Here is a 24000-nt window from a genome sequence, read left to right as displayed (position 1 = left end):
CTCCTCCATCCTCATCTCTCCGGTCACAGTTTCACGTTGTGTCTCTGGCCTCGTCCCACTGCCTTCATTCAGAACGAGAGAGAGAGTCTGAAGTTCAGGCTTAAATGGACCCATGAGGGTCTCTGCCCCCAGGCTGCCTGGACACACACACACACACACACACACACACACACACACACACTCACACACACACACACACACACACACACACACACACACACACACACACACACCACACACACGCACCAGTGAAGTAGTGAAGTTATCTTCGGACTGCATTTATAAAGTAATTTACAACTTATGCCTCACATTCACCGATTCACTCACACATTCACACACCGATGACAGAGGCGACCAGTGTGATCTCTATGACAGCGTTGTTCTTCTTCATAGCCTGTGGGCGGGTCTCAGGGACCTTTGTCAACCTTTCGTTTTAAGGAAAGAACACAGAAGTCACCCTGAAAATGACTTGTAAAAGTATGACTGGGGCAGTGGTGACACCAAACAACCACCAGATGGCGCCTTTCGTTAGCAACCACTCTTACTAAGGGGATATAGCAGTGACACATGGACAATGATCACTTCTCGCTCGCCCTCTCACCCCCCTTCACACACACACACACACACACACACACACACACACACACACACACACACACACACACACACACACACACACACACACACACACCACACACACACACACACACACACACACACACACACACAATCTCTCTCTCTACTCTCTCTCTCTCTCTCTCTCTCTCTCTCTCTCTCTCTCTCTAATCAAATCAAATCTCTCACCTCTCAATATCTCTCTCTCTCTCCACTCTCTCTTTCAAGTATCTCTCTCTCTCACCCACACACACTCACTTCACCTTTTAAAACATCAAACCCTCCCCCCAGTTCAGACCATATAAACCACTGGAACAGTCGTCACGCTCCCTCTCTCTCTCTCTCTCTCTCTCTCTCTCACTCTCTCACCTCTCTCTCTCTCTCTCTCTCTCTCTCTCTCTCCCCTCTCTCTCTCCCTCCTCTCTCTCACCTGCGCTGACGGTGATGGCCTCTATGAACTGGTCTCTCCAGCTGTTGGTGTTGGTTCCCACCAGCAGGGCCAGGTTGGTCTTCTTGATCAGCTTATCCACTGTGTTCTGTGGGAGGAGAGAAGAAACAATGGTAAGATGGGATACACCAAGTGGTCTCCAGTGAGTGTCTAGTGGCTAGATAGGAAACAAGAAGACATGGGACTGTATATATATATATATATATATTATTTTTTGTACTATTGTTGTGTGCTTCAAATCAAAATCAAAATCAAATCAAATCAAATCAAATTTATTTAGTTAATGTCCCTATGGGCTGGACACGTCTTCTTTAAACAAGTCAAGAAGAAACATCACAATAAGTCATGAACAAAACAAGAACACCATAAAGTCCAAACATTTTAAAATAAATGCAAAATTAAATGCAACACTCCCAGACATACCCCACGCGAAGGTAAGGAAAAACTCACTAAAACCTAGCAATAGGAGAAAATGCACCACAGGCAATGTGGAGGTGAGGAATCTTAGAAGGGCCAATTCAAGGGGGGATCTCCCTTCTTAGATGTCGGTGATAGTAGTGTTGCAATAAAACAGGTGAAACAGTTGGTAAAGCATGCACTCATGTGTAGTGAAACACAGATGAGTGCATTTAGCAACTGAACATTTTGAAAGATTAAAGATAGAGCTGAACACAGCTTCAACTGGAAAAGGTCAGAGCGCTATATTGCTATAATTGATACTAATCGCAGTTGTATTGATAATTGACCTCGATCTTAGAGGATGCAGACTACTAAATGTCATTGCACAGAATGAAACAATTTTTCACAACTCTAATGACTAACTAGAATATAATAAATGAATACATAAATAATAAAATATATATATATTTTTTTTAAGTTATCATTGTCTATGCTTGCTATGCACTCCAAGTGAAGCAACTAACAATTACTAGCCTGTGCTTCAATCGCTGAACTCAACCAGCCTATGTTATATCTATTTGGGACAGGCCTTTTAATTCCTTTTGCACAAAACCCTTGCTCAGCTAAGATGGGAAATACTACCACTGTTTCATTTAAATCAGTATGAATATTACGTGTGTATATCAAATAACATATAACTTACAAATGATTCAGAGAGAGAAATTAGACTTTTCATTGAGCGTATTTTCAGCATCTACTCCTCGTGGACCTGAGACGAAACGTTATAAATACAACGTTTATTCTGGAGCATATGAGTGTTCTATTCTCTTTATTGTGATTATTACCTAACCCACCGGATCACTGGAGACGCTGGCCACTAATGCGCTTAGTTACCATCCAATTATCTGAAGACGTAAATAGTGCCACTTTAACTGCGTGTGGCAATTAGCGCCGGTCTTTGTGAATTGGAGTGTTTTTGCAATGAGGCTCATTTGCATAGAAAGGGACACATTTTCCGCCCATAATATATCTATTATAGTAGCTCAGAGTCAGCACTGGAAAGCACCCATACCACAATCAATCAATCAATCAATCAATCAATCAATCAATCAATCAATCAATCAATCAATCAAATCCTTTATTTAACCAGATAAGCATCATTGAAATTAAAATCTCTTTTTCAAGAGCGATCTGGCCAAGCAAGGCAGCAGAAAGTTTCAACATAAAAAAGAACATCACAATAAAATACAGATAAAACATTCACAGCAAGATCCAACTTCAGGCAGGTTATCAAACACAGTTGCACTGTCGGAGGGAACTGAATTCGTAGATGGCTTTAAATTCTCCGAGGGTGACCAGTCCTGGCAATTTTAGGTCCTCCTGTAGCTTGTTCCAGGATGAAGGAGCAGCATATTTAAAAGCCCCTTTTCCCCAATTCAGTTCTCATATAGGGAACATCCAGTTTCAGAGCATCTTGGGAATGAAGGGCATACTGTACTTGTTTTGCTTAGTGCACAGAAACACGCTTAGGTACGAGGGAACCAGCCTGGACTCAGTAGCTCAGAGTCACACCTTCAGCACTGTATAGTGCCCAGCCCACACACACACACGCACGCACGCACGCACGCACACACACACACACACACACACACACACACACACACACACACACACACACACACACACACACACACACACACACACACACACACACACACACACACACACACACACACACACACACACACACACACACACACACTCAGTAGCTCTCTCAGATGAATAATAGGCATTATAGACTAAACACTGAGATGGACGACGACCAAACTCTGCTACCTTTACTTTACTTGGGATAATCCCCCCCCCCCCACACACACACACACACAACACAGTCTGGCCCTTTTACTCTCTCTCTTCGGGCTGCCATGGCGATGAGCAAAATGTGACGGATGATTGATCTGTCAATGGTGGCAGGATGAAACAATTCATGTAGACCCGGCTTCTGGCCTTTATTTGTCAAGAGACGTGTAGCTGCACCCGGCCACAAGGGGGAGCTGTCTATGGGACAGAGAGGTGTCTATGGGAATGGGCTTTTAATCGAGGTTTTATGGTAAAACCACATTTTTGTTGACTGCTGGGAGTGTATCGCTTTCCTGGCTTTGTTGTACAATATGTTGGATTAAAAACATCAGCCCCAAGTGTGTTCATTCATAGTGAAAGACAGTAGAGGTTGAGCACTTTATTATCTAAAGATGGTGAGTTAGAGTGTCGTGTTCATTCATAGTGAAAGACAGTAGAGGTTGAGTAGTTTATTATCTAAAGATGGCGAGGTAGAGTGTTGTGTTCATTCATAGTTAAAGACAGTAGAGGTTGAGTACTTTATTATCTAAAGATGGTGAGTTAGAGTGTCGTGTTCATTCATAGTTAAAGACAGTAGAGGTTGAGTACTTTATTATCTAAAGATGGTGAGTTAGAGTGTCGTGTTCATTCATAGTGAAAGACAGTAGAGGTTGAGTACTTTATTATCTAAAGATGGTGAGTTAGAGTGTCGTGTTCATTCATAGTGAAAGACAGTAGAGGGTTGAGTACTTTATTATCTAAAGATGGTGAGTTAGAGTGTCGTGTTCATTCATAGTGAAAGACAGTAGAGGTTGAGTACTTCCTTGTGATATATCATATTCACACTCCCAAGTGATTTGGAATACTTTTACAACTGCAAATACATGGTCTGTCCGAAACCTTTAGAAAACGAGTTATGCTGTTGTGAAGTAGGGTAAATCCATCTGACATTGGGAGATGAGGTGGTGACGTCTTCATAGATGAACATACCCTTGAATTACATCAGTCAGATTGTACTTGAAAAGCTGGAGGTCCGCAGCGCAGAGTATTGTTACACCCAAGAAGAGAGTCTGCTGCTCAAATACTTTCAGAACTCACTGTGACCGCGCGTCTAACCCTGCAATGACAGTGGGGTATATATTAACATTAAGATGTTCTTCCTTCCCGGAATGTAGTGATTATTGTGCGGTCAGTGTGTGTGTGTCTGTGTATGTGTGTGTGTGTGTGTGTGTGTGTGTGTGTGTGTGTGTGTGTGTGTGTGTGTGTGCGTGCGTGCATGCATGCACAGCATTCCTAAGAGCACACCCATCCATTCTAATCACCACATTATTGATCCATATCGACCGTCCGTCCCCCCTACTCTCTCCATTTCCTCCTCTTCAATATATTCCTCCCTCCTACACCTCCTTCCTCCCGTCATCCTGTCCATTTTTCATCCTCTCATCCCTCCCTCCTTCCCCCTGTCATTCTGTCCATTATTCATCCTCTCATCCCTCCTCCCCTCCTCCTCCTCCCCCCATCTCCTCATCTCCTACACACCCTAACTACACACATCTTCTAACTACACACCCCCAAGACCCCTACACTCTGCATCGTCTAACTACACAACCACAAGACCCCTACGCTCTGCATCTTCTGACTACACACCCTCAAGACCCCTACGCTCTGCATCTTCTAACTACACACCCTCAAGACCCCTATGCTCTGTATCTTCTAACTACACACCCTCAAGACCCCTATGCTCTGCATCTTCTAACTACACACCCTCAAGACCCCTACGCTCTGCATCTTCTAACTACACACCCTCAAGACCCCTACGCTCTGTATCTTCTAACTACACACCTTCAAGACCCCTACGCTCTGTATCTTCTAACTACACACCCTCAAGACCCCTACGCTCTGCATCTTCTAACTACACAACCTCAAGACCCCTACGCTCTGCATCTTCGAACTACACACCCTCAAGACCCCTACATCTTCTAACTACACACCTTCAAGACCCCTACGCTCTGCATTTTCTAACTACACACCCTCAAGACCCCTACGCTCTGCATCTTCTAACTACACACCCTCAAGATCCCTACGCTCTGCATCTTCTAACTACACACCCTCAAGACCCCTACGCTCTGCATCTTCTAACTACACACCCTCAAGACCCCTACGCTCTGCATCTTCTAACTACACACCCTCAAGACCCCTACGCTCTGTATCTTCTAACTACACACCCTCAAGACCCCTATGCTCTGCATCTTCTAACTACACACCCTCAAGACCCCTACGCTCTGCATCTTCTAACTACACACCCTCAGTCAAGACCCCTACGCTCTGCATCTTCTAACTACACACCCTCAAGACCCCTACGCTCTACATCTTCTAACTACACACCCTCAAGACCCCTACGCTCTGTATCTTCTAACTACACACCCTCAAGACCCCTACGCTCTGCATCTTCTAACTACACACCCTCAAGACCCCTACGCTCTGTATCTTCTAACTACACACCCTCAAGACCCCTACGCTCTGCATCTTCTAACTACACACCCTCAAGACCCCTATGCTCTGCATCTTCTAACTACACACCCTCAAGACCCCTACGCTCTGCATCTCCTAACTACACACTCTCAAGACCCCTACGCTCTGCATCTCCTAACTACACACCCTCAAGACCCCTACGCTCTGCATCTCCTAACTACACACCCTCAAGACCCCTACGCTCTGCATCTCCTAACTACACACCCTCAAGACCCCTACGCTCTGCATCTCCTAACTACACACCCTCAAGACCCCTACGCTCTGCATCTCCTAACTACACACCCTCAGTCTTCTTTTCCGCCTCAGACCCACTCCTATCCGAGCTCCTGGGTGGTCATTGAAGCGAAGCAGGCTATTCTCTGTCCTCGCTCCAACTAAAAACACACTTTTTCAATCAATATCTTAAAAATAAATGGAAATGGTAAAGTAAATGGAAGAAACCCATTGTGTGAATACAACGGCTGGCAGAGCTCTCTATACCAGTGGTTTCCATGGCTAAACGTATAGCCACAATATAACAACTATAATAAATAAAAGTCACTTCTATGCTAATGTGTTCCATCTGACATGGTGCTATTCAGAGTCAGAGGGAACAGAGCGAGAGTGACGATTGTAACAAGATGTAAGACAGATGTCAAAATTGATGATTAGGTGTTTGCATGGTATAGGAAAAAGAAGAAAAGTATTGATCTTGGCACGGTTTAAGATCCACCATCATTTTAAAGTATCAGTTTTGGCACCGGAATTTAAAAAAGATTAAACGATACCCAACCCTGCTTCGCTCTCTCTCTCTCTATCTCTCTCTCCCTCCTTCTCTCTCTCTCTATCTCTCTCTCTCTCTCTCTCTCTCTCTCTCTCTCTCTCTCTCTCTCTCTCTCTCTCTCTCTCTCTCTCTCATTCTCTCCCTCCTTCTCTATCTCTCTCTCTCTCTATCATTCTCTCTTTCTCTCCCTCTCTCCTCTCTCTCCTTATCTTTCTCTCTTTCTCTCCCTCTCTCTCTCTCCCCCTCTCTCTCTCTCTCACTCTCTCTCTCTCTCTCTCTCTCTCTCTCTCTCTCTCTCTCTCTCTCTCTCTCTCTCTTTGTCTCTCTCTCATCATGGAGTTCATCCAGTTCATTCCCCTCCCTCGTTCGTCCTCCTCCTCTTCCCATCATTCGATCTATCCCTCTTTCCTCTCTCTGTCTTTTATCCTGTTTTCAAAACCCATCCATACCATGCATGCATCCCTCTCTTAGCTCCTAGCCCCTAGCTCCTACCTGGTAGCTACTACCGACTAGCCACTAGCTCCTACCTCCTAGCTCCTACCTCATAGTCGCTAGCTCCTAGCCCCTAGCTCCTACCTCCTAGCTCCTACCTCATAGCCCCTAGCTCCTACCTCCTAGCTCCTACCTCATAGTCGCTAGCTCCTAGCCCCTAGCTCCTACCTCCTAGCTCCTACCTCATAGCCCCTAGCTCCTACCTCCTAGCTCCTACCCCATAGTCCCTAGCTCCTAGCTCCTACCTCCTAGCTCCTACCTCATAGCCCCTAGCTCCTACCTCCTTGCTCCTACCCCATAGTCCCTAGCTCCTACCTCCTAGTCCCTAGCTCTTGCTTCCCTACCGTCATTAAATTTGAAATTTGAAATTTATTGGAAGGATAAACCCCTTGAGATATGCTATCTCGTTTTCGAGGGGGTCCTTAACATAGGATACAAAACATACAATACAATACAATACATAACAAAACAAAAAACAGGACAACAAATGCACTTATACACTGACATACGCTCTCCCAGTCCACACTGATTCCTCCCAAGAGGATCACCAATATATATATGTTCCCTTATAAAACACATACAAAATTATAATTTGACCTGTAAACGACATGTAAGCCCTAACACAGTAAATCAATAAGAGGTGCAAGTAGTCTGTAGATGAGTGAATAAAGATATTGAATAACCGGTAAGAAGTGAGATATCTGAGTGAACTAGGCAGTTTGTTCCAATCTGCTTTATATTTAAAGGCAAGTCGACCGATAGCTTTGGTGGTTCGAGGTATAGTAAAGAAAGGATGATCCGTGTGTCTTAAATTATAAGTTGAACTATATGGTGTTAGGAACTGCTTTAGATAGGGGGGGTAATTAAAGTCAATACATTTGTAAACAAAAAGCAACCAATGAAAATGTCTTCTGAATTGGGGAGAAAGCCAGTTTAACGACTCAAACATAAGACAGTGATGGGTTCTATAAGGACACCTCAATATAAATCTGCAAACACTATTATAAGTAACATTTAAAGGACGGAGATTTGTTAGTGTGGTGTTTTGATAGACTATGTCTGCGTAATCCATTATTGGAAGTACCAGCTGTATAATGATTATTTTCCTAACCTGAAGAGAAAAACAGTTAATAGAACGATACAATATTCTCAGGCTACAATTTGTTTTCTTCATCACAGCATCAATATGTGACTTGAAGGTGAGTTGAGAATCAAGCCAAAGACACAGGTACTTATATTCATCGACATTGTCGAGAGGAGCATCATCTAAAAACTTAATCGACAACTGATTTGATATTTGCACCAGATTTGATCTAGTACCAAACAGCATACTATAGGACTTATTCTTATTTAATAAAAGTTTGTTAATACTGTAGCTAACCATATCTGGACAGCATCAAAATGAGTCTATAAAGAGTACTGAATTTGTTGAATATCAGACTTAGAGGAATAAATCACTGTATCGTCAGCGTACAATTGAGTAAGATGGTATCAGATGGTATCAGTGTGAGATCATTAACAAATATAGAAAATAATAATGGTCCTAAAGATGAACCTTGAGGAACACCTTTATCCATAATCAAAAAGTCAGACTGTTTACCCTGATATGATACACACTGGCGTCTATGGTGGAGATATGAATTGAACCAAAGTAAAGAATTATTAGAGACACCAATAGCACACAGTTTGTCAAGCAGAAGATAATGATCAACCAAATCAAAAGCCTTTGTGAGATCTATAAATATTGCACCAGTAACCATGTTATTGTCCATTGCTGAGTGAACATCATTGGTCAACTTCAGAAGGGCTGTAGTTGTGGAGTAGTATGGCCTGAAACCAGATTGGCATGGGGATAAAATATGAGATTCATTAACATAATGGGATAATTGATAAAAAAAAAATTTAAAGACTTTTTCTATACTATTAATAATTGAAATTGGTCTATAATTATTGAGATCAGAAGGATCACCACCTTTATGCAATGGAATGACTATTGCACATTTCCAGCTTAATGGAGTTTCATTAGTTGTTAAAGATAAATTAAATAAATCAGACAAAGGATATGATAATACATGAGATGCAAGTTTGATGAACTTGATCTCCATACCATCTGAACCACAGCCAGTACCCAATCTTAATTCATGAATGACCTTCTGAACATCAAGCGGACGGATACTTCCAAAGGACAAAGAGCTGTTGCATCTGGTGTTATTAAGAGGCACATCGGAATATGAGGGGTCATTAAATTTGAGTCTGCAGACAGAATTAAAGTGCTGATTAAAGGCAAGTGCAATTGAGGAGGGATCATTGACAACTGCATTATTAATTCTAATATGAGTGGGATTTATAGATGACTTCTTAGTAATACTGTTGATTCTCTTCCAAAACAGTTTTGGATTGCTAAAATCATTGCTTAAACAATCTTTGAAATAGTTGGATTTAGCATTTCTTGTTTTAGTTGTACATAAGTTCTGTATTTGTTTATATGCATTGAAGTCGGCAGAATCATTTGTCAGACGATGCATTTCCCAAGCCTTATCTCTTTGTTTATACAGATTTATAAGTTCACTATTAATCCAGGGCAAGTGTCTACCCTTGACTTTGAGCGTCTTCCAGGGAGCATGATGGTCAATATTAGTAAGCTCAGTGTAGAAGAAATTCCCTGCATCTTCAACAAATGGAATTCATTTAAACCTGTCCCAATTTATAGATGTTATATCTTGAATAAAGTGCTCAATATTCAAATTCCTACACTGTCTTATCCTGATAAATTTTGGTGGTAGACGTGGTAACTTTATCTTCCAAATGCAGAAGATGATAGAATGGTCGCTGAAACTATCAGGTAACACATCAGAGTTTGAAATTCTGTCCGGATGTGAGACGAGAATCCAATCTAGCAGGGACTTGGATCTAGTATCAACTCTAGTAGGCTCACTAATGAGTTGAGTTAAGTTGACACTGCCAAATAGGTTTCAAGCATTACTAGATGATCGAACTAGTCAGTTGATGTTAAAGTCACCCAAGATAATAATTTCATTTGGACGATCTAAAGAGTTAATGGTGGATAATATATCATTTGTAGATTCAGAAGGGGAATCAGGAGGTCTATAAATATTTCCTATGGTCAACTGTTTATTTTCATGAAAAGACATTTTAATGAAAATACACTCAAAGTTTATTGGGTTTACCCTTGGCTTGAGGAGCTCAGATGTCAGGTTTGTTTTGACATATGTAGCCACTCCTCCACCTCTAGTACCCCTATCAGCTCTGTACAGAACATAGTTGTCAAGTCCAACCTCATTGTCAGAGATTGAACTATGCAGACACAGTAATTACACTGGGATTATTGTAGACAAGCCAAGCTCTAAGTAGATACATTTTGGGGTACAGACTCCTTATATTCAGGTGGATAACATTTAAACCTTTAGAAGTATTCATCATACCAGAGTTGTATTAAAAGAAAAAAAGAAAGAAAAAAACGGGATATACAATCTTGTGCAAGGAGGGACAATGGATAATGGGCAGGGAGCAGGAGAGCGACATACATTCAAGCACACACACACACAACAGATAACATAAATAGTTAAATACATGACAACACAAAACTAAATCCCAGCATGTCCCAGCAGTACCTAGCATGTCTATGGAAATTCACTATAAACTCAAAGCTCTGTCTGTATTCTAGAGAAAGAAAAAGAAAAAGAAAAAAGAAAAGTTTGTAGCCTGATTTACAGGCGGCATCGAAGGCTTTAAATCTTTAATTCTGATAAATCTCTACTATGAATTGGTCACGGTATTAACGTGACGTACGCACGTAGGCGCTACCGGAAGTGACGCGTTTCTTCTGCGACATTCAGAATGTAAACACAACAGCATGTAACATCGATGAAGCCATGTAGTAGGCTCACGCTAACATTGAGCACATATTTCCAAATCATAAACATGGCACAAATAAAACAATCATGATGATGGGCCTAGGAGTGCCACGCTCGTTCCGACGATTTGTCGGTGAGCGATGGGCTCTTTCGATGATTGGAGAGGTGGGTAAGTTCTCCCGACCCAGGAGCGATGGAATTAATTTGGACATGAACCCAATCACATCGGTGCCTTCGGCAGACTCTGGGATTCCGACGACACGAAGATTCAATTGACGACTCCGATTCTCCAGGTCATCAGTCTTCTCACGTAGGTAAGCGTTGTGTTCCTCTAGAACTTTCACTCGAGCAAGTAGATTATCGACATTACTCTCGTTTTTGGCGACTCTCTCCTCAATTAACTCGACTTGACCTCCCAACATCTCCAGGGAGTTCTGAATACTAGTCAAGCCAGCCTGAATTGTATCCACTTTTGAATCAATGTGTCTCAGCGTTTCAGTCTTGCTCTTCTCAATGGCGTCCATCAAACTTTGCAGTGAAATAATTTACATTTTCACAAACAAACTAAAAAAAAAAAAAACACAGCAATGAAACTGAAATGGTTAAACTGGTCAAACTAATTAAAGTGGATCAAAATAGCAGTATTATCGGCTACAAACTGCGACAAACAGACGAGCAATTGAGACACGACCTCTCACACTGTGGCCATCAGTGAATTATTATCATTCCTAGTTTCCCTTCCGTCCTGTTCTTCTTCCATCCCTTTTTCTCACTCCATGCATCCACCCCCACTTCCTAGTCTTCCTCCTCTTTCATCTCTCTCCCTCCCTCTATCCCTCCCGCTTTCCATCTCTCTTTTCTTCTGGTCTGCTGCCCAAAGAGAGAAATCTATAGGTGCCCCATGACAGATTGAGATTGCACGCGCACACAGACACACACTCACACACAGACACACACACACACGCACGCACGCACGCACGCACGCACACACGCACGCACGCACGCACGCACACACGCACGCACGCACGCACACACACACACACACACACACACACACACACACACACACACACACACACACACACACACACACACACACACACACACACACACACACACACACACACACACACACACACACACACATTATCTTCTCACAGTTTTAATTAGCCTATTGTGTGTTGGTGTTTATTTGACAGCATCATGTTAATATTTACTCGTCACCGGGGTGTATTACTGGGTGTCTGGGAGCTCAGCAGACAGTGCAAGGAGACAGGGACTCTGTGGGCCTGCATGGAGACAGGGACTCTGTGGGCCTGCATGGAGACAGGGACTGTGTGGGCCTGCATGGAGACAGGGACTCTGTGGGCCTGTATGGAGACAGGGACTCTGTGGGCCTGCATGGAGACAGGGACTCTGTGGGCCTGTATGGAGACAGGGACTCTGTGGGCCTGCATGGAGACAGGGACTCTGTGGGCCTGCATGGAGACAGGGACTGTGTGGGCCTGCATGGAGACAGGGACTCTGTGGGCCTGCATGGAGACAGGGACTCTGTGGGCCTGCATGGAGACAGGGACTGTGTGGGCCTGCATGGAGACAGGGACTCTGTGGGCCTGCGTGGAGACAGGGACTGTGTGGGCCTGCATGGAGACAGGGACTGTGTGGGCCTGCATGGAGACAGGGACTCTGTGGGCCTGTATGGAGACAGGGACTCTGTGGGCCTGCATGGAGACAGGGACTGTGTGGGCCTGCATGGAGACAGGGACTGTGTGGGCCTGCATGGAGACAGGGACTCTGTGGGCCTGTATGGAGACAGGGACTGTGTGGGCCTGCATGGAGACAGGGACTGTGTGGGCCTGCGTGGAGACAGGGACTGTGTGGGCCTGCATGGAGACAGGGACTGTGTGGGCCTGCGTGGAGACAGGGACTGTGTGGGCCTGCATGGAGACAGGGACTGTGTGGGCCTGCATGGAGACAGGGACTCTGTGGGCCTGTATGGAGACAGGGACTCTGTGGGCCTGCATGGAGACAGGGACTCTGTGGGCCTGCATGGAGACAGGGACTGTGTGGGCCTGCATGGAGACAGGGACTGTGTGGGCCTGCATGGAGACAGGGACTGTGTGGGACAAAATCCGACAAAATACTACCTCTGGAGTGGACTACTAACTACTACAGAAAAACTTGAGTAACAAGTTTTTTCACAACTCAAGTTCAGACCTATGTTACTCTATTACCTTAGCACTAAAATAAAATCTTCTTTGTGGAATCAGAAACTTCAGAATGTCCTCTTTCAAAAGAGACCAGGCTCATGCATGTGCTATAAGTATAAAGTATGTTGTTTTGGTTTGCAAAAAAGGTATGCAGTCCTCAAAAATGAACACTAAAAAGGCCACTTTTGGGGGCACAGGTTAAGAGGTTAAATGGACGTCCGTTACATTTTAGGCCCTCGCCAAGTGAGTTCACACAACGCTGATTAGACCTGTATCACTGCCAGGGGCCTCTCTCCGTGTATCTCAGTGTACCAGAGTTGTGTCTGTGTAGACGTCCTCACGCTGGCTCACCGGTAGTGATGTGTTTTACGTCGACCAGCAGTGATTGGTTAGTTTGCCAGAATCCACAGGGGAAGAGAAGAACAACAACAAGACGACTGTGGAACGAACTTCTCACCACAGTAGCAGATGAAACCACCACAGTCAGGATGGATGAAACCATCACAGTCAGGACAGATGAAACCACCACAGTAGCAGATGAAACCACCACAGTCAAGACAGATGAAACCACCACAGTAGCAGATGAAACCACCACAGTAGCAGATGAAACCACCACAGTCAAGACAGATGAAACCACCACAGTCAGGACAGATGAAACCACCACAGTAGCAGATGAAACTACCACAGTCAAGACAGATGAAACCACCACAGTCAAGACAGATGAAACCACCACAGTCAGGACAGATTAAACCATCACAGTCAGGACAGATGAAACCACCACAGTAGCAGATGAAACCACCACAGTCAAGACAGATGAAACCACCACAGTAGCAGATGAAACCACCACAGTAGCAGATGAAACCACCACAGTCAAGACAGATGAAACCATCACAGTCAGGACAGATGAAACCACCACAGTAGCAGATGAAACCATCAGTCAGGACAGATGAAACCACCACAGTCAGGACAGCTGAAACCATCACAGTAAGGACAGATGAAACCACCACAGTAAGGACAGATGAAACCACCACAGTCAGGACAGCTGAAACCATCACAGTCAGGACAGCTGAAACCACCACAGTCAGGACAGATGAAACCACCACAGTCAGGACAGCTGAAACCATCACAGTCAGGACAGATGAAACCACCACAGTAGCAGATGAAACCACAACAGTCAGGACGGATGAAACCACCGCAGTCAGGACAGATGAAACCACCACAGTCAGGACAGATGAAACCATCACAGTCAGGACAGACAGCTGAAACCATCACAGTCAGGACAGATGAAACCACCACAGCCAGGACAGCTGAAACCACCACAGTCAAGACAGATGAAACCACCACAGTCAGGACAGACAGCTGAAACCACCACAGCCAGGACAGATGAAACCATCACAGTCAGGACAGACAACTGAAACCACCACAGTCAGGACAGATGAAACCATCACAGTCAGGACATATGAAACCATCACAGTCAGGACAGATGAAACCATCACAGTCAGGACAGATGAAACCATCACAGTCAGGACAGATGAAACCATCACAGTCAGGACAGACAGCTGAAACCACCACAGTCAGGACAGATGAAACCATCACAGTCAGGACAGATGAAACCATCACAGTCAGGACAGATGAAACCATCACAGTCAGGACAGATGAAACCATCACAGTCAGGACGGATGAAACCATCAGTCAGGACAGATGAAACCATCACAGTCAGGACAGATGAAACCATCACAGTCAGGACAGATGAAACCATCACAGTCAGGACAGATGAAACCACCACAGTCAGGACAGCTGAAACCACCACAGTCAGGACAGATGAAACCATCACAGTCAGGACATATGAAACCATCACAGTCAGGACAGATGAAACCACCACAGCCAGGACAGATGAAACCACCACAGTCAGGACAGATGAAACCATCACAGTCAGGACAGATGAAACCATCACAGTCAGTACAGATGAAACCACCACAGTCAGGACAGATGAAAACATTACAGTCAGGATAGATGAAACCATCACAGTCAGGACAGATGAAACCACCAGTCAGGACAGATGAAACCATCACAGTCAGGACAGATGAAACCACCACAGTCAGGACAGATGAAACCATCACAGTCAGGACAGATGAAACCACCACAGTCAGGACAGATGAAACCACCACAGTCAGGACAGATGAAACCATCACAGTCAGGACAGACAAAACCACCACATTCAGGACAGATGAAACCACCACAGTCAGGACAGATGAAACCACCACAGTCAGGACAGCTGAAACCTATGCTATAATGTCTCACTTCCTTGTCCCCTCCAGCTACCTATAGGACTCAATTAGCACACCGGCACACACTGGCGCGCAGACACACACACTGGCGCACACACACATGCACGCACGCACGCACGCACGCACGCACACACACACACACACACACACACACACACACACACACACACACACACACACACACACACACACACAGACTCATGCGGATGTAGGCACTGGCTCAGGGTCCATTCTTCAATTGAGTTGCATAGCAACGTCATAGACGTTGATCAGGCTGTACCAACGATCATTGGATGTACGTGGCTTCACGGCGACATCATCAAATCTGTGATCGAGTGACTGAACTAGCTGTGATTCTACAATGAGATATATGAGAAATAAACACTGTTTGTCTTTATCGCTTGAGACAATGGCCCCGTCGTTATGCTTTTTTGCTAGATTGCTAACATTAGCACGTTTGCTAACGCGATGAATGAATTGGCTGGCTTGCTAACGTTAGCTAGTGTGCTAACAGGATGAATGAATTGGCTGGCTTGCTAACGTTAGCTAGTGTGCTTACACGATGAATGAATTGGCTCGCTTGCTAACGTTAGCTAGTGTGCTAACGGGATGAATGAATTGGCTGGCTTGCTAACTTTAGCTAGTGTGGTTACACGATGAATGAATTGGATGGCTTGGTAATGTTAGCTAGTGTGCTAACGGGATGAATGAATTGGCTGGCTTGCTAACGTTAGCTAGTGTGCTTACACAATGAATGAATTGGCTGGCTTGCTAACGTTAGCTAGTGTGCTAACGGGATGAATGAATTGGCTGGCTTGCTAACGTTAGCTAGTGTGCTAACGGGATGAATTAACTGGCTGGCTTGTCCATGACAACAAGCTAACATGTCTGTGTTCTAACGTTAGAGCTGGTATGGTGGTGTTGTCCCTTAATACTAATCTATTCACCTGTGTATTCTGTATACTTTACTTACTCATAGTATATATTTAGATTCCAAGTGTTTTTTACCACATTTATTGTACTGTATAATATAACTGATAGGGCATATAGACCCTCATCTGCACTTTTGATCACACTGCCTACTTGCTCATGTGCTTATATTCAGAGTAAATTATATTGTCTACACTGCTTATTTTTACTTTTCTACTTTACTATAATTGTATTGCCTGTTTTTGTCTCCTACTATTACTAGGGATGTTCGATATTGACTTTTTTACCGATATCCGATATACCGATATTGTCAGACTCTTAATTTCCGATACCAATATCAACCGATACCGATATATGCAGGGTTTCCCCCCCAAAAACGGAATAATTTCAGGTAATTAACATTACATATCTCTTGTCGTGGAATTAACACAACATTATGCATACTTTTGACAATAAATAAAATAAGAATGAGTTCTTACTTGCTTGCCTGGGTAAGTAAAGGTTAAATAAATGTAAAAAAAAAAGAATCTTCTTTTTTTGAAAACCGATACCGATATTTTCCGATATTACATTTTAATGCCAATATCGGCCGATAATATCGGTAGGCCGATAATATCGGACATCCCTAACTATTACCTGTACAGATAATGACAGATCTGACACTGTCGCCATGAAGCCACGCACAGCCAATGGTCTTTGTCACTGCAGAGCGCTATCGACCACAACTCGGCCCGCCCCTTTTTCATCTAGGCTTGAAAGATTTTTTTTTCTTCTTTTTTTGTGTTTTTTTTTTCTTTCATATTATTATAAATTGAATGTATAAGCACATGTTTACTATAAAATCGAACAGTTAGAATATCTCTAATAGTAACAATCCTTACTGTTTAAAATAGGCTGTTTCACTGTGATCTTGCGTGGGTATCTTGCATTGCATGGGGGCGTAATCACATTTCCATGTGAATCAAGACAAGCGCTTTCGTTTTGCATTGGGGGAGTGTTAGAGCGACGCACATGGCCTCTGTTTACACTTTCCATGGGATTAACGTGTCGCAAATCGGACTCATCACGTTGGAGCAGCTGCACTCTGGATCAGAAAGAGATGAATGAATCGGATCTAATGAACGAGTACATTGAACTTTGTTAATCCAGTTGATTCAGTCTCGGCTCACCGGTGAACACACCTCGCTATTCAACGGAATTAACGATGGGATCGGTCGAGATGCGTCTTCATGGGTAAGTGTCTTTAAGAAGGTTTGTGTAAAGTAGCATCCAACTCCTTACAATTCCGCGTCTAGATTTGATAAAACTACTCCGAGGGTTTTCTGCCGACCGCAAGTCCAACCATGTCACTTTTATTGTGTTATTACGAGCCCATGCTACATTAACGTTAGCTATATGCTAACGTTATATTGATAGCTATTGTTTCAGATAGCAAGGTGGAGAGCTACATAACATTAGGTTGTGGTGGCTAGGAGGGATATGAGAACTGTGTGTGTGTGTGTGTAACTAGGAGGGATATGAGCACTGTGTGTGTGTAACTAGGAGGGATATGAGCACTGTGTGTGTGTGTGTAACTAGGAGGGATATGAGCACTGTGTGTGTACCTAGGATGATTATGAGCACTGTGTGTAACTAGGAGGGATATGAGCACTGTGTGTAACTAGGAGGGATATGAGCACTGTGTGTAACTAGGAGGGATATGAGCACTGGAGGGATATGAAAACTGTGTGTAACTAGGAGGGATATGAGAACTGTGTGTAACTAGGAGGGATATGAGCACTGTGTGTGTGTGTGTGTGTGTGTGTGTGTGTGTGTGTGTGTGTGTGTGTGTGTGTGTGTGTGTGTGTGTAACTAGGAGGGATACACTCATCACCTCTCTTAGACACTGAGTCCAGCTAGTTTAAGATGCTGCATCATCACCTCTCTTAGACACTGAGTCCAGCTAGTTTAAGATGCTGCATCATCACCTCTCTTAACCACTGAGTCCAGCTAGTTTAAGATGCTGCATCATCACCTCTCTGAATGACTGAGTCCAGCTAGTTTAAGATGCTCATCACCTCTTAACCACTGAGTCCAGCTAGTTTAAGATGATGCATCACCTCTTAACCACTGAGTCCAGCTAGTTTAAGATGCTGCACCACCTCTTAACCACTGAGTCCAGCTAGTTTAAGATGCTGCACCACCTCTTAACCACTGAGTCCAGCTAGTTTAAGATGCTGCACCACCTCTTAACCACTGAGTCCAGCTAGTTTAAGATGCTGCATCACCTCTTAACCACTGAGTCCAGCTAGTTTAAGATGCTGCATCACCTCTTAACCACTGAGTCCAGCTAGTTTAAGATGCTGCATCACCTCTTAACCACTGAGTCCAGCTAGTTTAAGATGCTGCACCACCTCTTAACCACTGAGTCCAGCTAGTTTAAGATGCTGCATCACCTCTTAACCACTGAGTCCAGCTAGTTTAAGATGCTGCATCACCTCTTAACCACTGAGTCCAGCTAGTTTAAGATGCTGCATCACCTCTTAACCACTGAGTCCAGCTAGTTTAAGATGATGCATCACCTCTTAACCACTGAGTCCAGCTAGTTTAAGATGCTCATCACCTCTTAACCACTGAGTCCAGCTAGTTTAAGATGCTGCACCACCTCTTAACCACTGAGTCCAGCTAGTTTAAGATGCTGCATCACCTCTTAACCACTGAGTCCAGCTAGTTTAAGATGTTGCATCACCTCTCTTAACCACTGAGTCCAGCTAGTTTAAGATGCTGCACCACCTCTTAACCACTGAGTCCAGCTAGTTTAAGATGCTGCACCACCTCTTAACCACTGAGTCCAGCTAGTTTAAGATGCTGCATCACCTCTTAACCACTGAGTCCAGCTAGTTTAAGATGCTGCATCACCTCTTAACCACTGAGTCCAGCTAGTTTAAGATGCTGCATCACCTCTTAACCACTGAGTCCAGCTAGTTTAAGATGCTGCATCACCTCTTAACCACTGAGTCCAGCTAGTTTAAGATGCTGCATCACCTCTTAACCACTGAGTCCAGCTAGTTTAAGATGCTGCATCACCTCTCTTAGACACTGAGTCCAGCTAGTTTAAGATGCTGCATCACCTCTTAGCCACTGAGTCCAGCTAGTTTAAGATGCTCATCACCTCTCTTAGACACTGAGTCCAGCTAGTTTAAGATGCAGAATGGGTACAATACAGTACAGCTCAATACAAACAACTGCTAAGAGAATGAAGACCAGAAAAATAATTTTGTCTCGTTTACATCAGGGTCCCGAGGAGGGATGTGATGTAGGCTTTTCACAGTCATGACATTGTGGCAGCACTTAATTATGTTAATGCTATTCAGGTGAGGGGCGTTGCTGGATGGGGTTTTGTTGACGCCCAGCTCACTCTGTCTGAAGTGTGAAAAGTGGCCTTCCTTTCAGAAGCCTTTTCACCTCTTAAGTATTCTAGAAAACATCCTGCTTTACAAGTTACAAATGAGCGTATCATGTTAAAAAAAATCTCAGATTTCAACATATGACACATCATTTGAAAGCTTAGATTCTGTACTTTAGCAATCTGGAATAATCTGAAAAATGAAAATGTAGAGATCTGGCACAAACCGCTGTGCGGTGACACATTTACAGAAACATCCACAACGTTGCTATGCAACTCAACTGAAAAAACGGTTGAGCACCTGGTACCTACGCTGTAACACACACACACACGCACACACACACACGCACGCACGCATGCACGCACGCACGCACGCACGCACGCACGCACGCACACACACACACACACACACACACACACACACACACACACACACACACACACACACACACACACACTGTCTCCTACCTTGAATTCATATGACTCCTCTATGATGACTTCTAGTTTGACGTGGTCCCCCAACATGGGACGTCCCATCTCGGCGATGCGCCTCTCGTCGTCCTCCCTCTCCGCCAGTGCCTCCTCCTCCTCTTCTACCTCCTTCTGTGGCTCCTCTGAAAACACCAGAAGACAACCAATTGCAGCGTTAGGCAAGGGTTTGTGCAGAACCAATGGCATTCATTGAGTCAGTGGAGGGGGCGGACCTCAGACTGGGATGGATGGGCTGCAGTGAAGGACGTCATCATCACATTCTGGACATTATCTAACAAGTTAAGCTACAGATACAGCTCTTCAGACTCGAACCTCCGCTGCTCCTCTACCGCCGCTCCACGGGCCAAACTGATTTTGTGACTCCTATTGTTCTGGACCGGGCCCGGTTTCACACCTCCACTGCCTCCCACGGTGTATCAGGCTGGGGAGACTTTTTCATCTTAAACTTGTATTCATCCCAAACGCCCCAGCTCCATCGGATTCATTCGCTTTTTTTCACTGTTTACTTATCATGCATTGCAACACTAATATATGGGCAGTACCCCTTGTCAGACTGCCCCGAACTCACTTATTAAAAATGATCTTGGTGGTCTGAGGGCAGTAGCCCCCGACCCCCTCCCTGGAGGAGCACTTAAGTTAAGTAACCTCCCTTTGTTCTTTTTGGGAGCCAGCTCAGTCACCCCCGACATATAAAACCCGAGTGCTAGTTCTAAAGTGGTAGAAGGGAACTGAATCTGAAGAGCTTCATCTGTAGGCCAATGAATTGAGTCCTATCTGGTATCAGGATGCGTGTGATGTGTTGAAATTAGATGTAGACTTACTCTCTCTCATGTGCGCACACACGTCTGTATATATACAACAGCGGGTTTGTGTGTCTGCTTGCGCATGTGCGTGTGCATGTATTATGAACTCAGTTCTGCCTGATAACAATCTGTTAATGGCCCGTCTACTCATTCCCACCGTCCATTTTCATAACCTGCATTAGTAAATGAAATACGATGATGATACGATACATTTCATGATCCATTTCCATGGACATTCGTTTTGTGAGTTCAGACCGAGTAAAGGTGGTCACTAGCTACTAGCAGGTACACACACACACACACACACACACACACACACACACACACACACACACACACACACACACACACACACACACACACACACACACACACACACACACACACACACACACACACACACACACACACACACACACACACACACACACACACACACACACATCTAATGGTGACTTAATGAACTCAATTAGCAGTTGACCGTACCCTTATGTGGGATTAGCATAACCTGACTACAACCTTGTTAACTACACTCCCCAGCTATGTGTGTGTGTGTGTGTGTGTGTGTGTGTGTGTGTGTGTGTGTGTGTGTGTGTGTGTGTGTGTGTGTGTGTGTGTGTGTGTGTGTGTGTGTGTGTGTGTGTGTGTGCGTGCATGCGTGCATGCGTGCATATGTGTGTGTGCGTGCGTAGATCCGACAGTGGCAGAATGTTCAGGAGAAGGTGAATGAATGTTTCCTGTCAAAACGCCACTCGCTATCAACATGGCAGGGAATGCTTCAGCCCTCCCTGCTCTCCCTTTCTCTCTCTCTCTACCTGTATATCTCTGTCTCTCCAGCTCTGTATTCATGTTTCAAGTCTCTTTCTCACATGGTGTCTCTGTTCTTCAAGTGGGGTCACCAGTCCTCCTGACGCCGTGATCCACTCTCTACAACTCCTGTCTTCTCCTCTCTCCATCTTCATCTGTTCTCTGCATCCATTTACTCTCCCCCCTCTCTCTCTCTCTCTCTCTCTCTCTCTCTCTCTCTCTCTCTCTCTCTCTCTCTCTATCTCTCTCTCCCTGAGTGTGGACTGAGTCATGGTAGGTGACAGCTGCTGACCTTAGCAGGTTAAGTGCTTTATATTACAACCTGCCACGAGATGGAGAGAAAGACTCACACCACAAGAGGAGGAAGTGGAGGAGGGGGTAAAGGGAGGGAAGTCTTACGCCCTGTCACAGTCTGATAAGAGTCTAGTCTGAGATGAGGAGGAGGAGGAGGAGGAGGAGGAGGAGGAGGAGGAGGAGGAGGATGAGGAGGAGGATGAGGAGGAGGAGGAGGAGGAGGAGGCGGAAGGGACAGAGGAGGAGTGGCACTTTAACACCCTGTCACCCTCTGATTTAGAGTTTAGTCCCAATGGATAGGAGGAGGGGAGGAGGAGGAGGAGAGGAGGAGAGGAGGAGAGGAGGAGCAGTAGATGAGAGGAATAGTAGAGGGGGAAGAGAAGAGGAGAGGATAGGAGAGGGGGAAGATAGAAGGAAAGGAGAGGATGAAAGGAGAGAGGAAGAGGAGATGAAGTGGAGGAGGAGAAGATGAGAAGGATGGTAGTGGGGGAGAGGAAGATGAGGGAGAATAGGAGAGGAATAGTAGAGGAAGAGGAAGATGAGAGGGGTAGAGATGAGGAGGGGCAGAGGGGGAACGGAGGAGGATAAAGTCATGTGTTGATAAATCCAGGAACATTTCTGTGCATTTCAATGAACTGTAACGTCATTAGCAGCACACACAATGACTGAAACTGATCACATCTTAATGATATAACATTATACTGATGATTAATAGTAATGGTGTGAGCGGTATGCATACTGTATACTTTTATAATGAAATTAATGAAATGATGCTTGGCGACGTGTACAAATGTTAATTAGTGTCTCTGTTGATGATGTATGAAATATGAATGCACCATGTACACACAGACACACACACAAATACACAACCACACACACACACACACACACACACACACACACACACACACACACACACACACACACACACACACACACACACACACACACACACACACACACACACACACACACACACACACACACACACACACACAACCATATACACGAGAGTATACTAAAGTTGTGTTAAATTGAAACCACTGAAGTTGTACTTAAGATTATGTGCTTAAACATGTAGAAATTATACTTTTGATCTATTTTTGGTTACCAAAATAGTACACTAGTAATACATTTAAGTACAACTTGTACTTAGATGACACTTACAGCAGCCTTCAGTTATCATGCTACACAGTTGGCACACACTTCCAGAAGACCTCAGTTATCATGCTACACAGTTGGCACACACTTCCAGAAGACCTCAGTTATCATGCTACACAGTTGGCACACACTTCCAGAAGACCTCAGTTATCATGCTACACAGTTGGCACACACATCCAGAAGACCTCAGTTATCATGCTACACAGTTGGCACACACTTCCAGAAGACCTCAGTTATCATGCTACACAGTTGGCACACACTTCCAGAAGACCTCAGTTATCATGCTACACAGTTGGCACACACATCCAGAAGACCTCAGTTATCATGCTACACAGTTGGCACACACTTCCAGAAGACCTCAGTTATGTCACCATTGCCTTTAAAGGTGGGGATTGATTGATTGATTGATTGATTTATTGATTGATTGATTGATTGAAATGTTTATTAACAGATTGCAGAATGGGTACAGTACAGCTCAATACATACAATTGTTAAGGGGATGCAGACCAGAGAAAGACTTTCGTCTTGTTTACATCAGGGTCCCCCATTTTCAATTCATCATAACATACAGATAGACAGTACTGCTACATCTATACATTTATGACATACCAGATTTACAAATATGCAGTACTGTTTGTGATACAAAAGTTAACAGGGGTTGTTTAAC

At 44.3% G+C, this 24000-nt stretch overlaps 1 protein-coding gene across 1 annotated transcript in view; it reads right to left on the bottom strand.

The window, feature by feature from the left end:
• LOC311234564 (sodium/calcium exchanger 1-like) overlaps nt 1-24000 on the bottom strand; it is a gene marked incomplete at its 3' end in the record, with an annotated part of 397303 nt that overhangs the window by 49087 nt on the left and 324216 nt on the right. The window contains exons 6-7 of the mRNA XM_084321813.1: nt 20245-20390; nt 1046-1151 (exon numbers count right to left, since the gene is read on the bottom strand). Of these exons, the coding sequence (XP_084177939.1) occupies nt 1046-1151; nt 20245-20390 (252 nt within the window). The remainder of the gene's footprint in view (nt 1-1045; nt 1152-20244; nt 20391-24000) is intronic.

Source organism: Notolepis coatsorum (genome assembly GCF_963971535.1).
Source record: "Notolepis coatsorum genome assembly, chromosome: 9".
In the NCBI taxonomy this organism is placed as follows: Eukaryota; Metazoa; Chordata; class Actinopteri; order Aulopiformes; family Paralepididae; genus Notolepis; species Notolepis coatsorum.
This window is presented reverse-complemented; position numbering and strand designations above follow the sequence as displayed.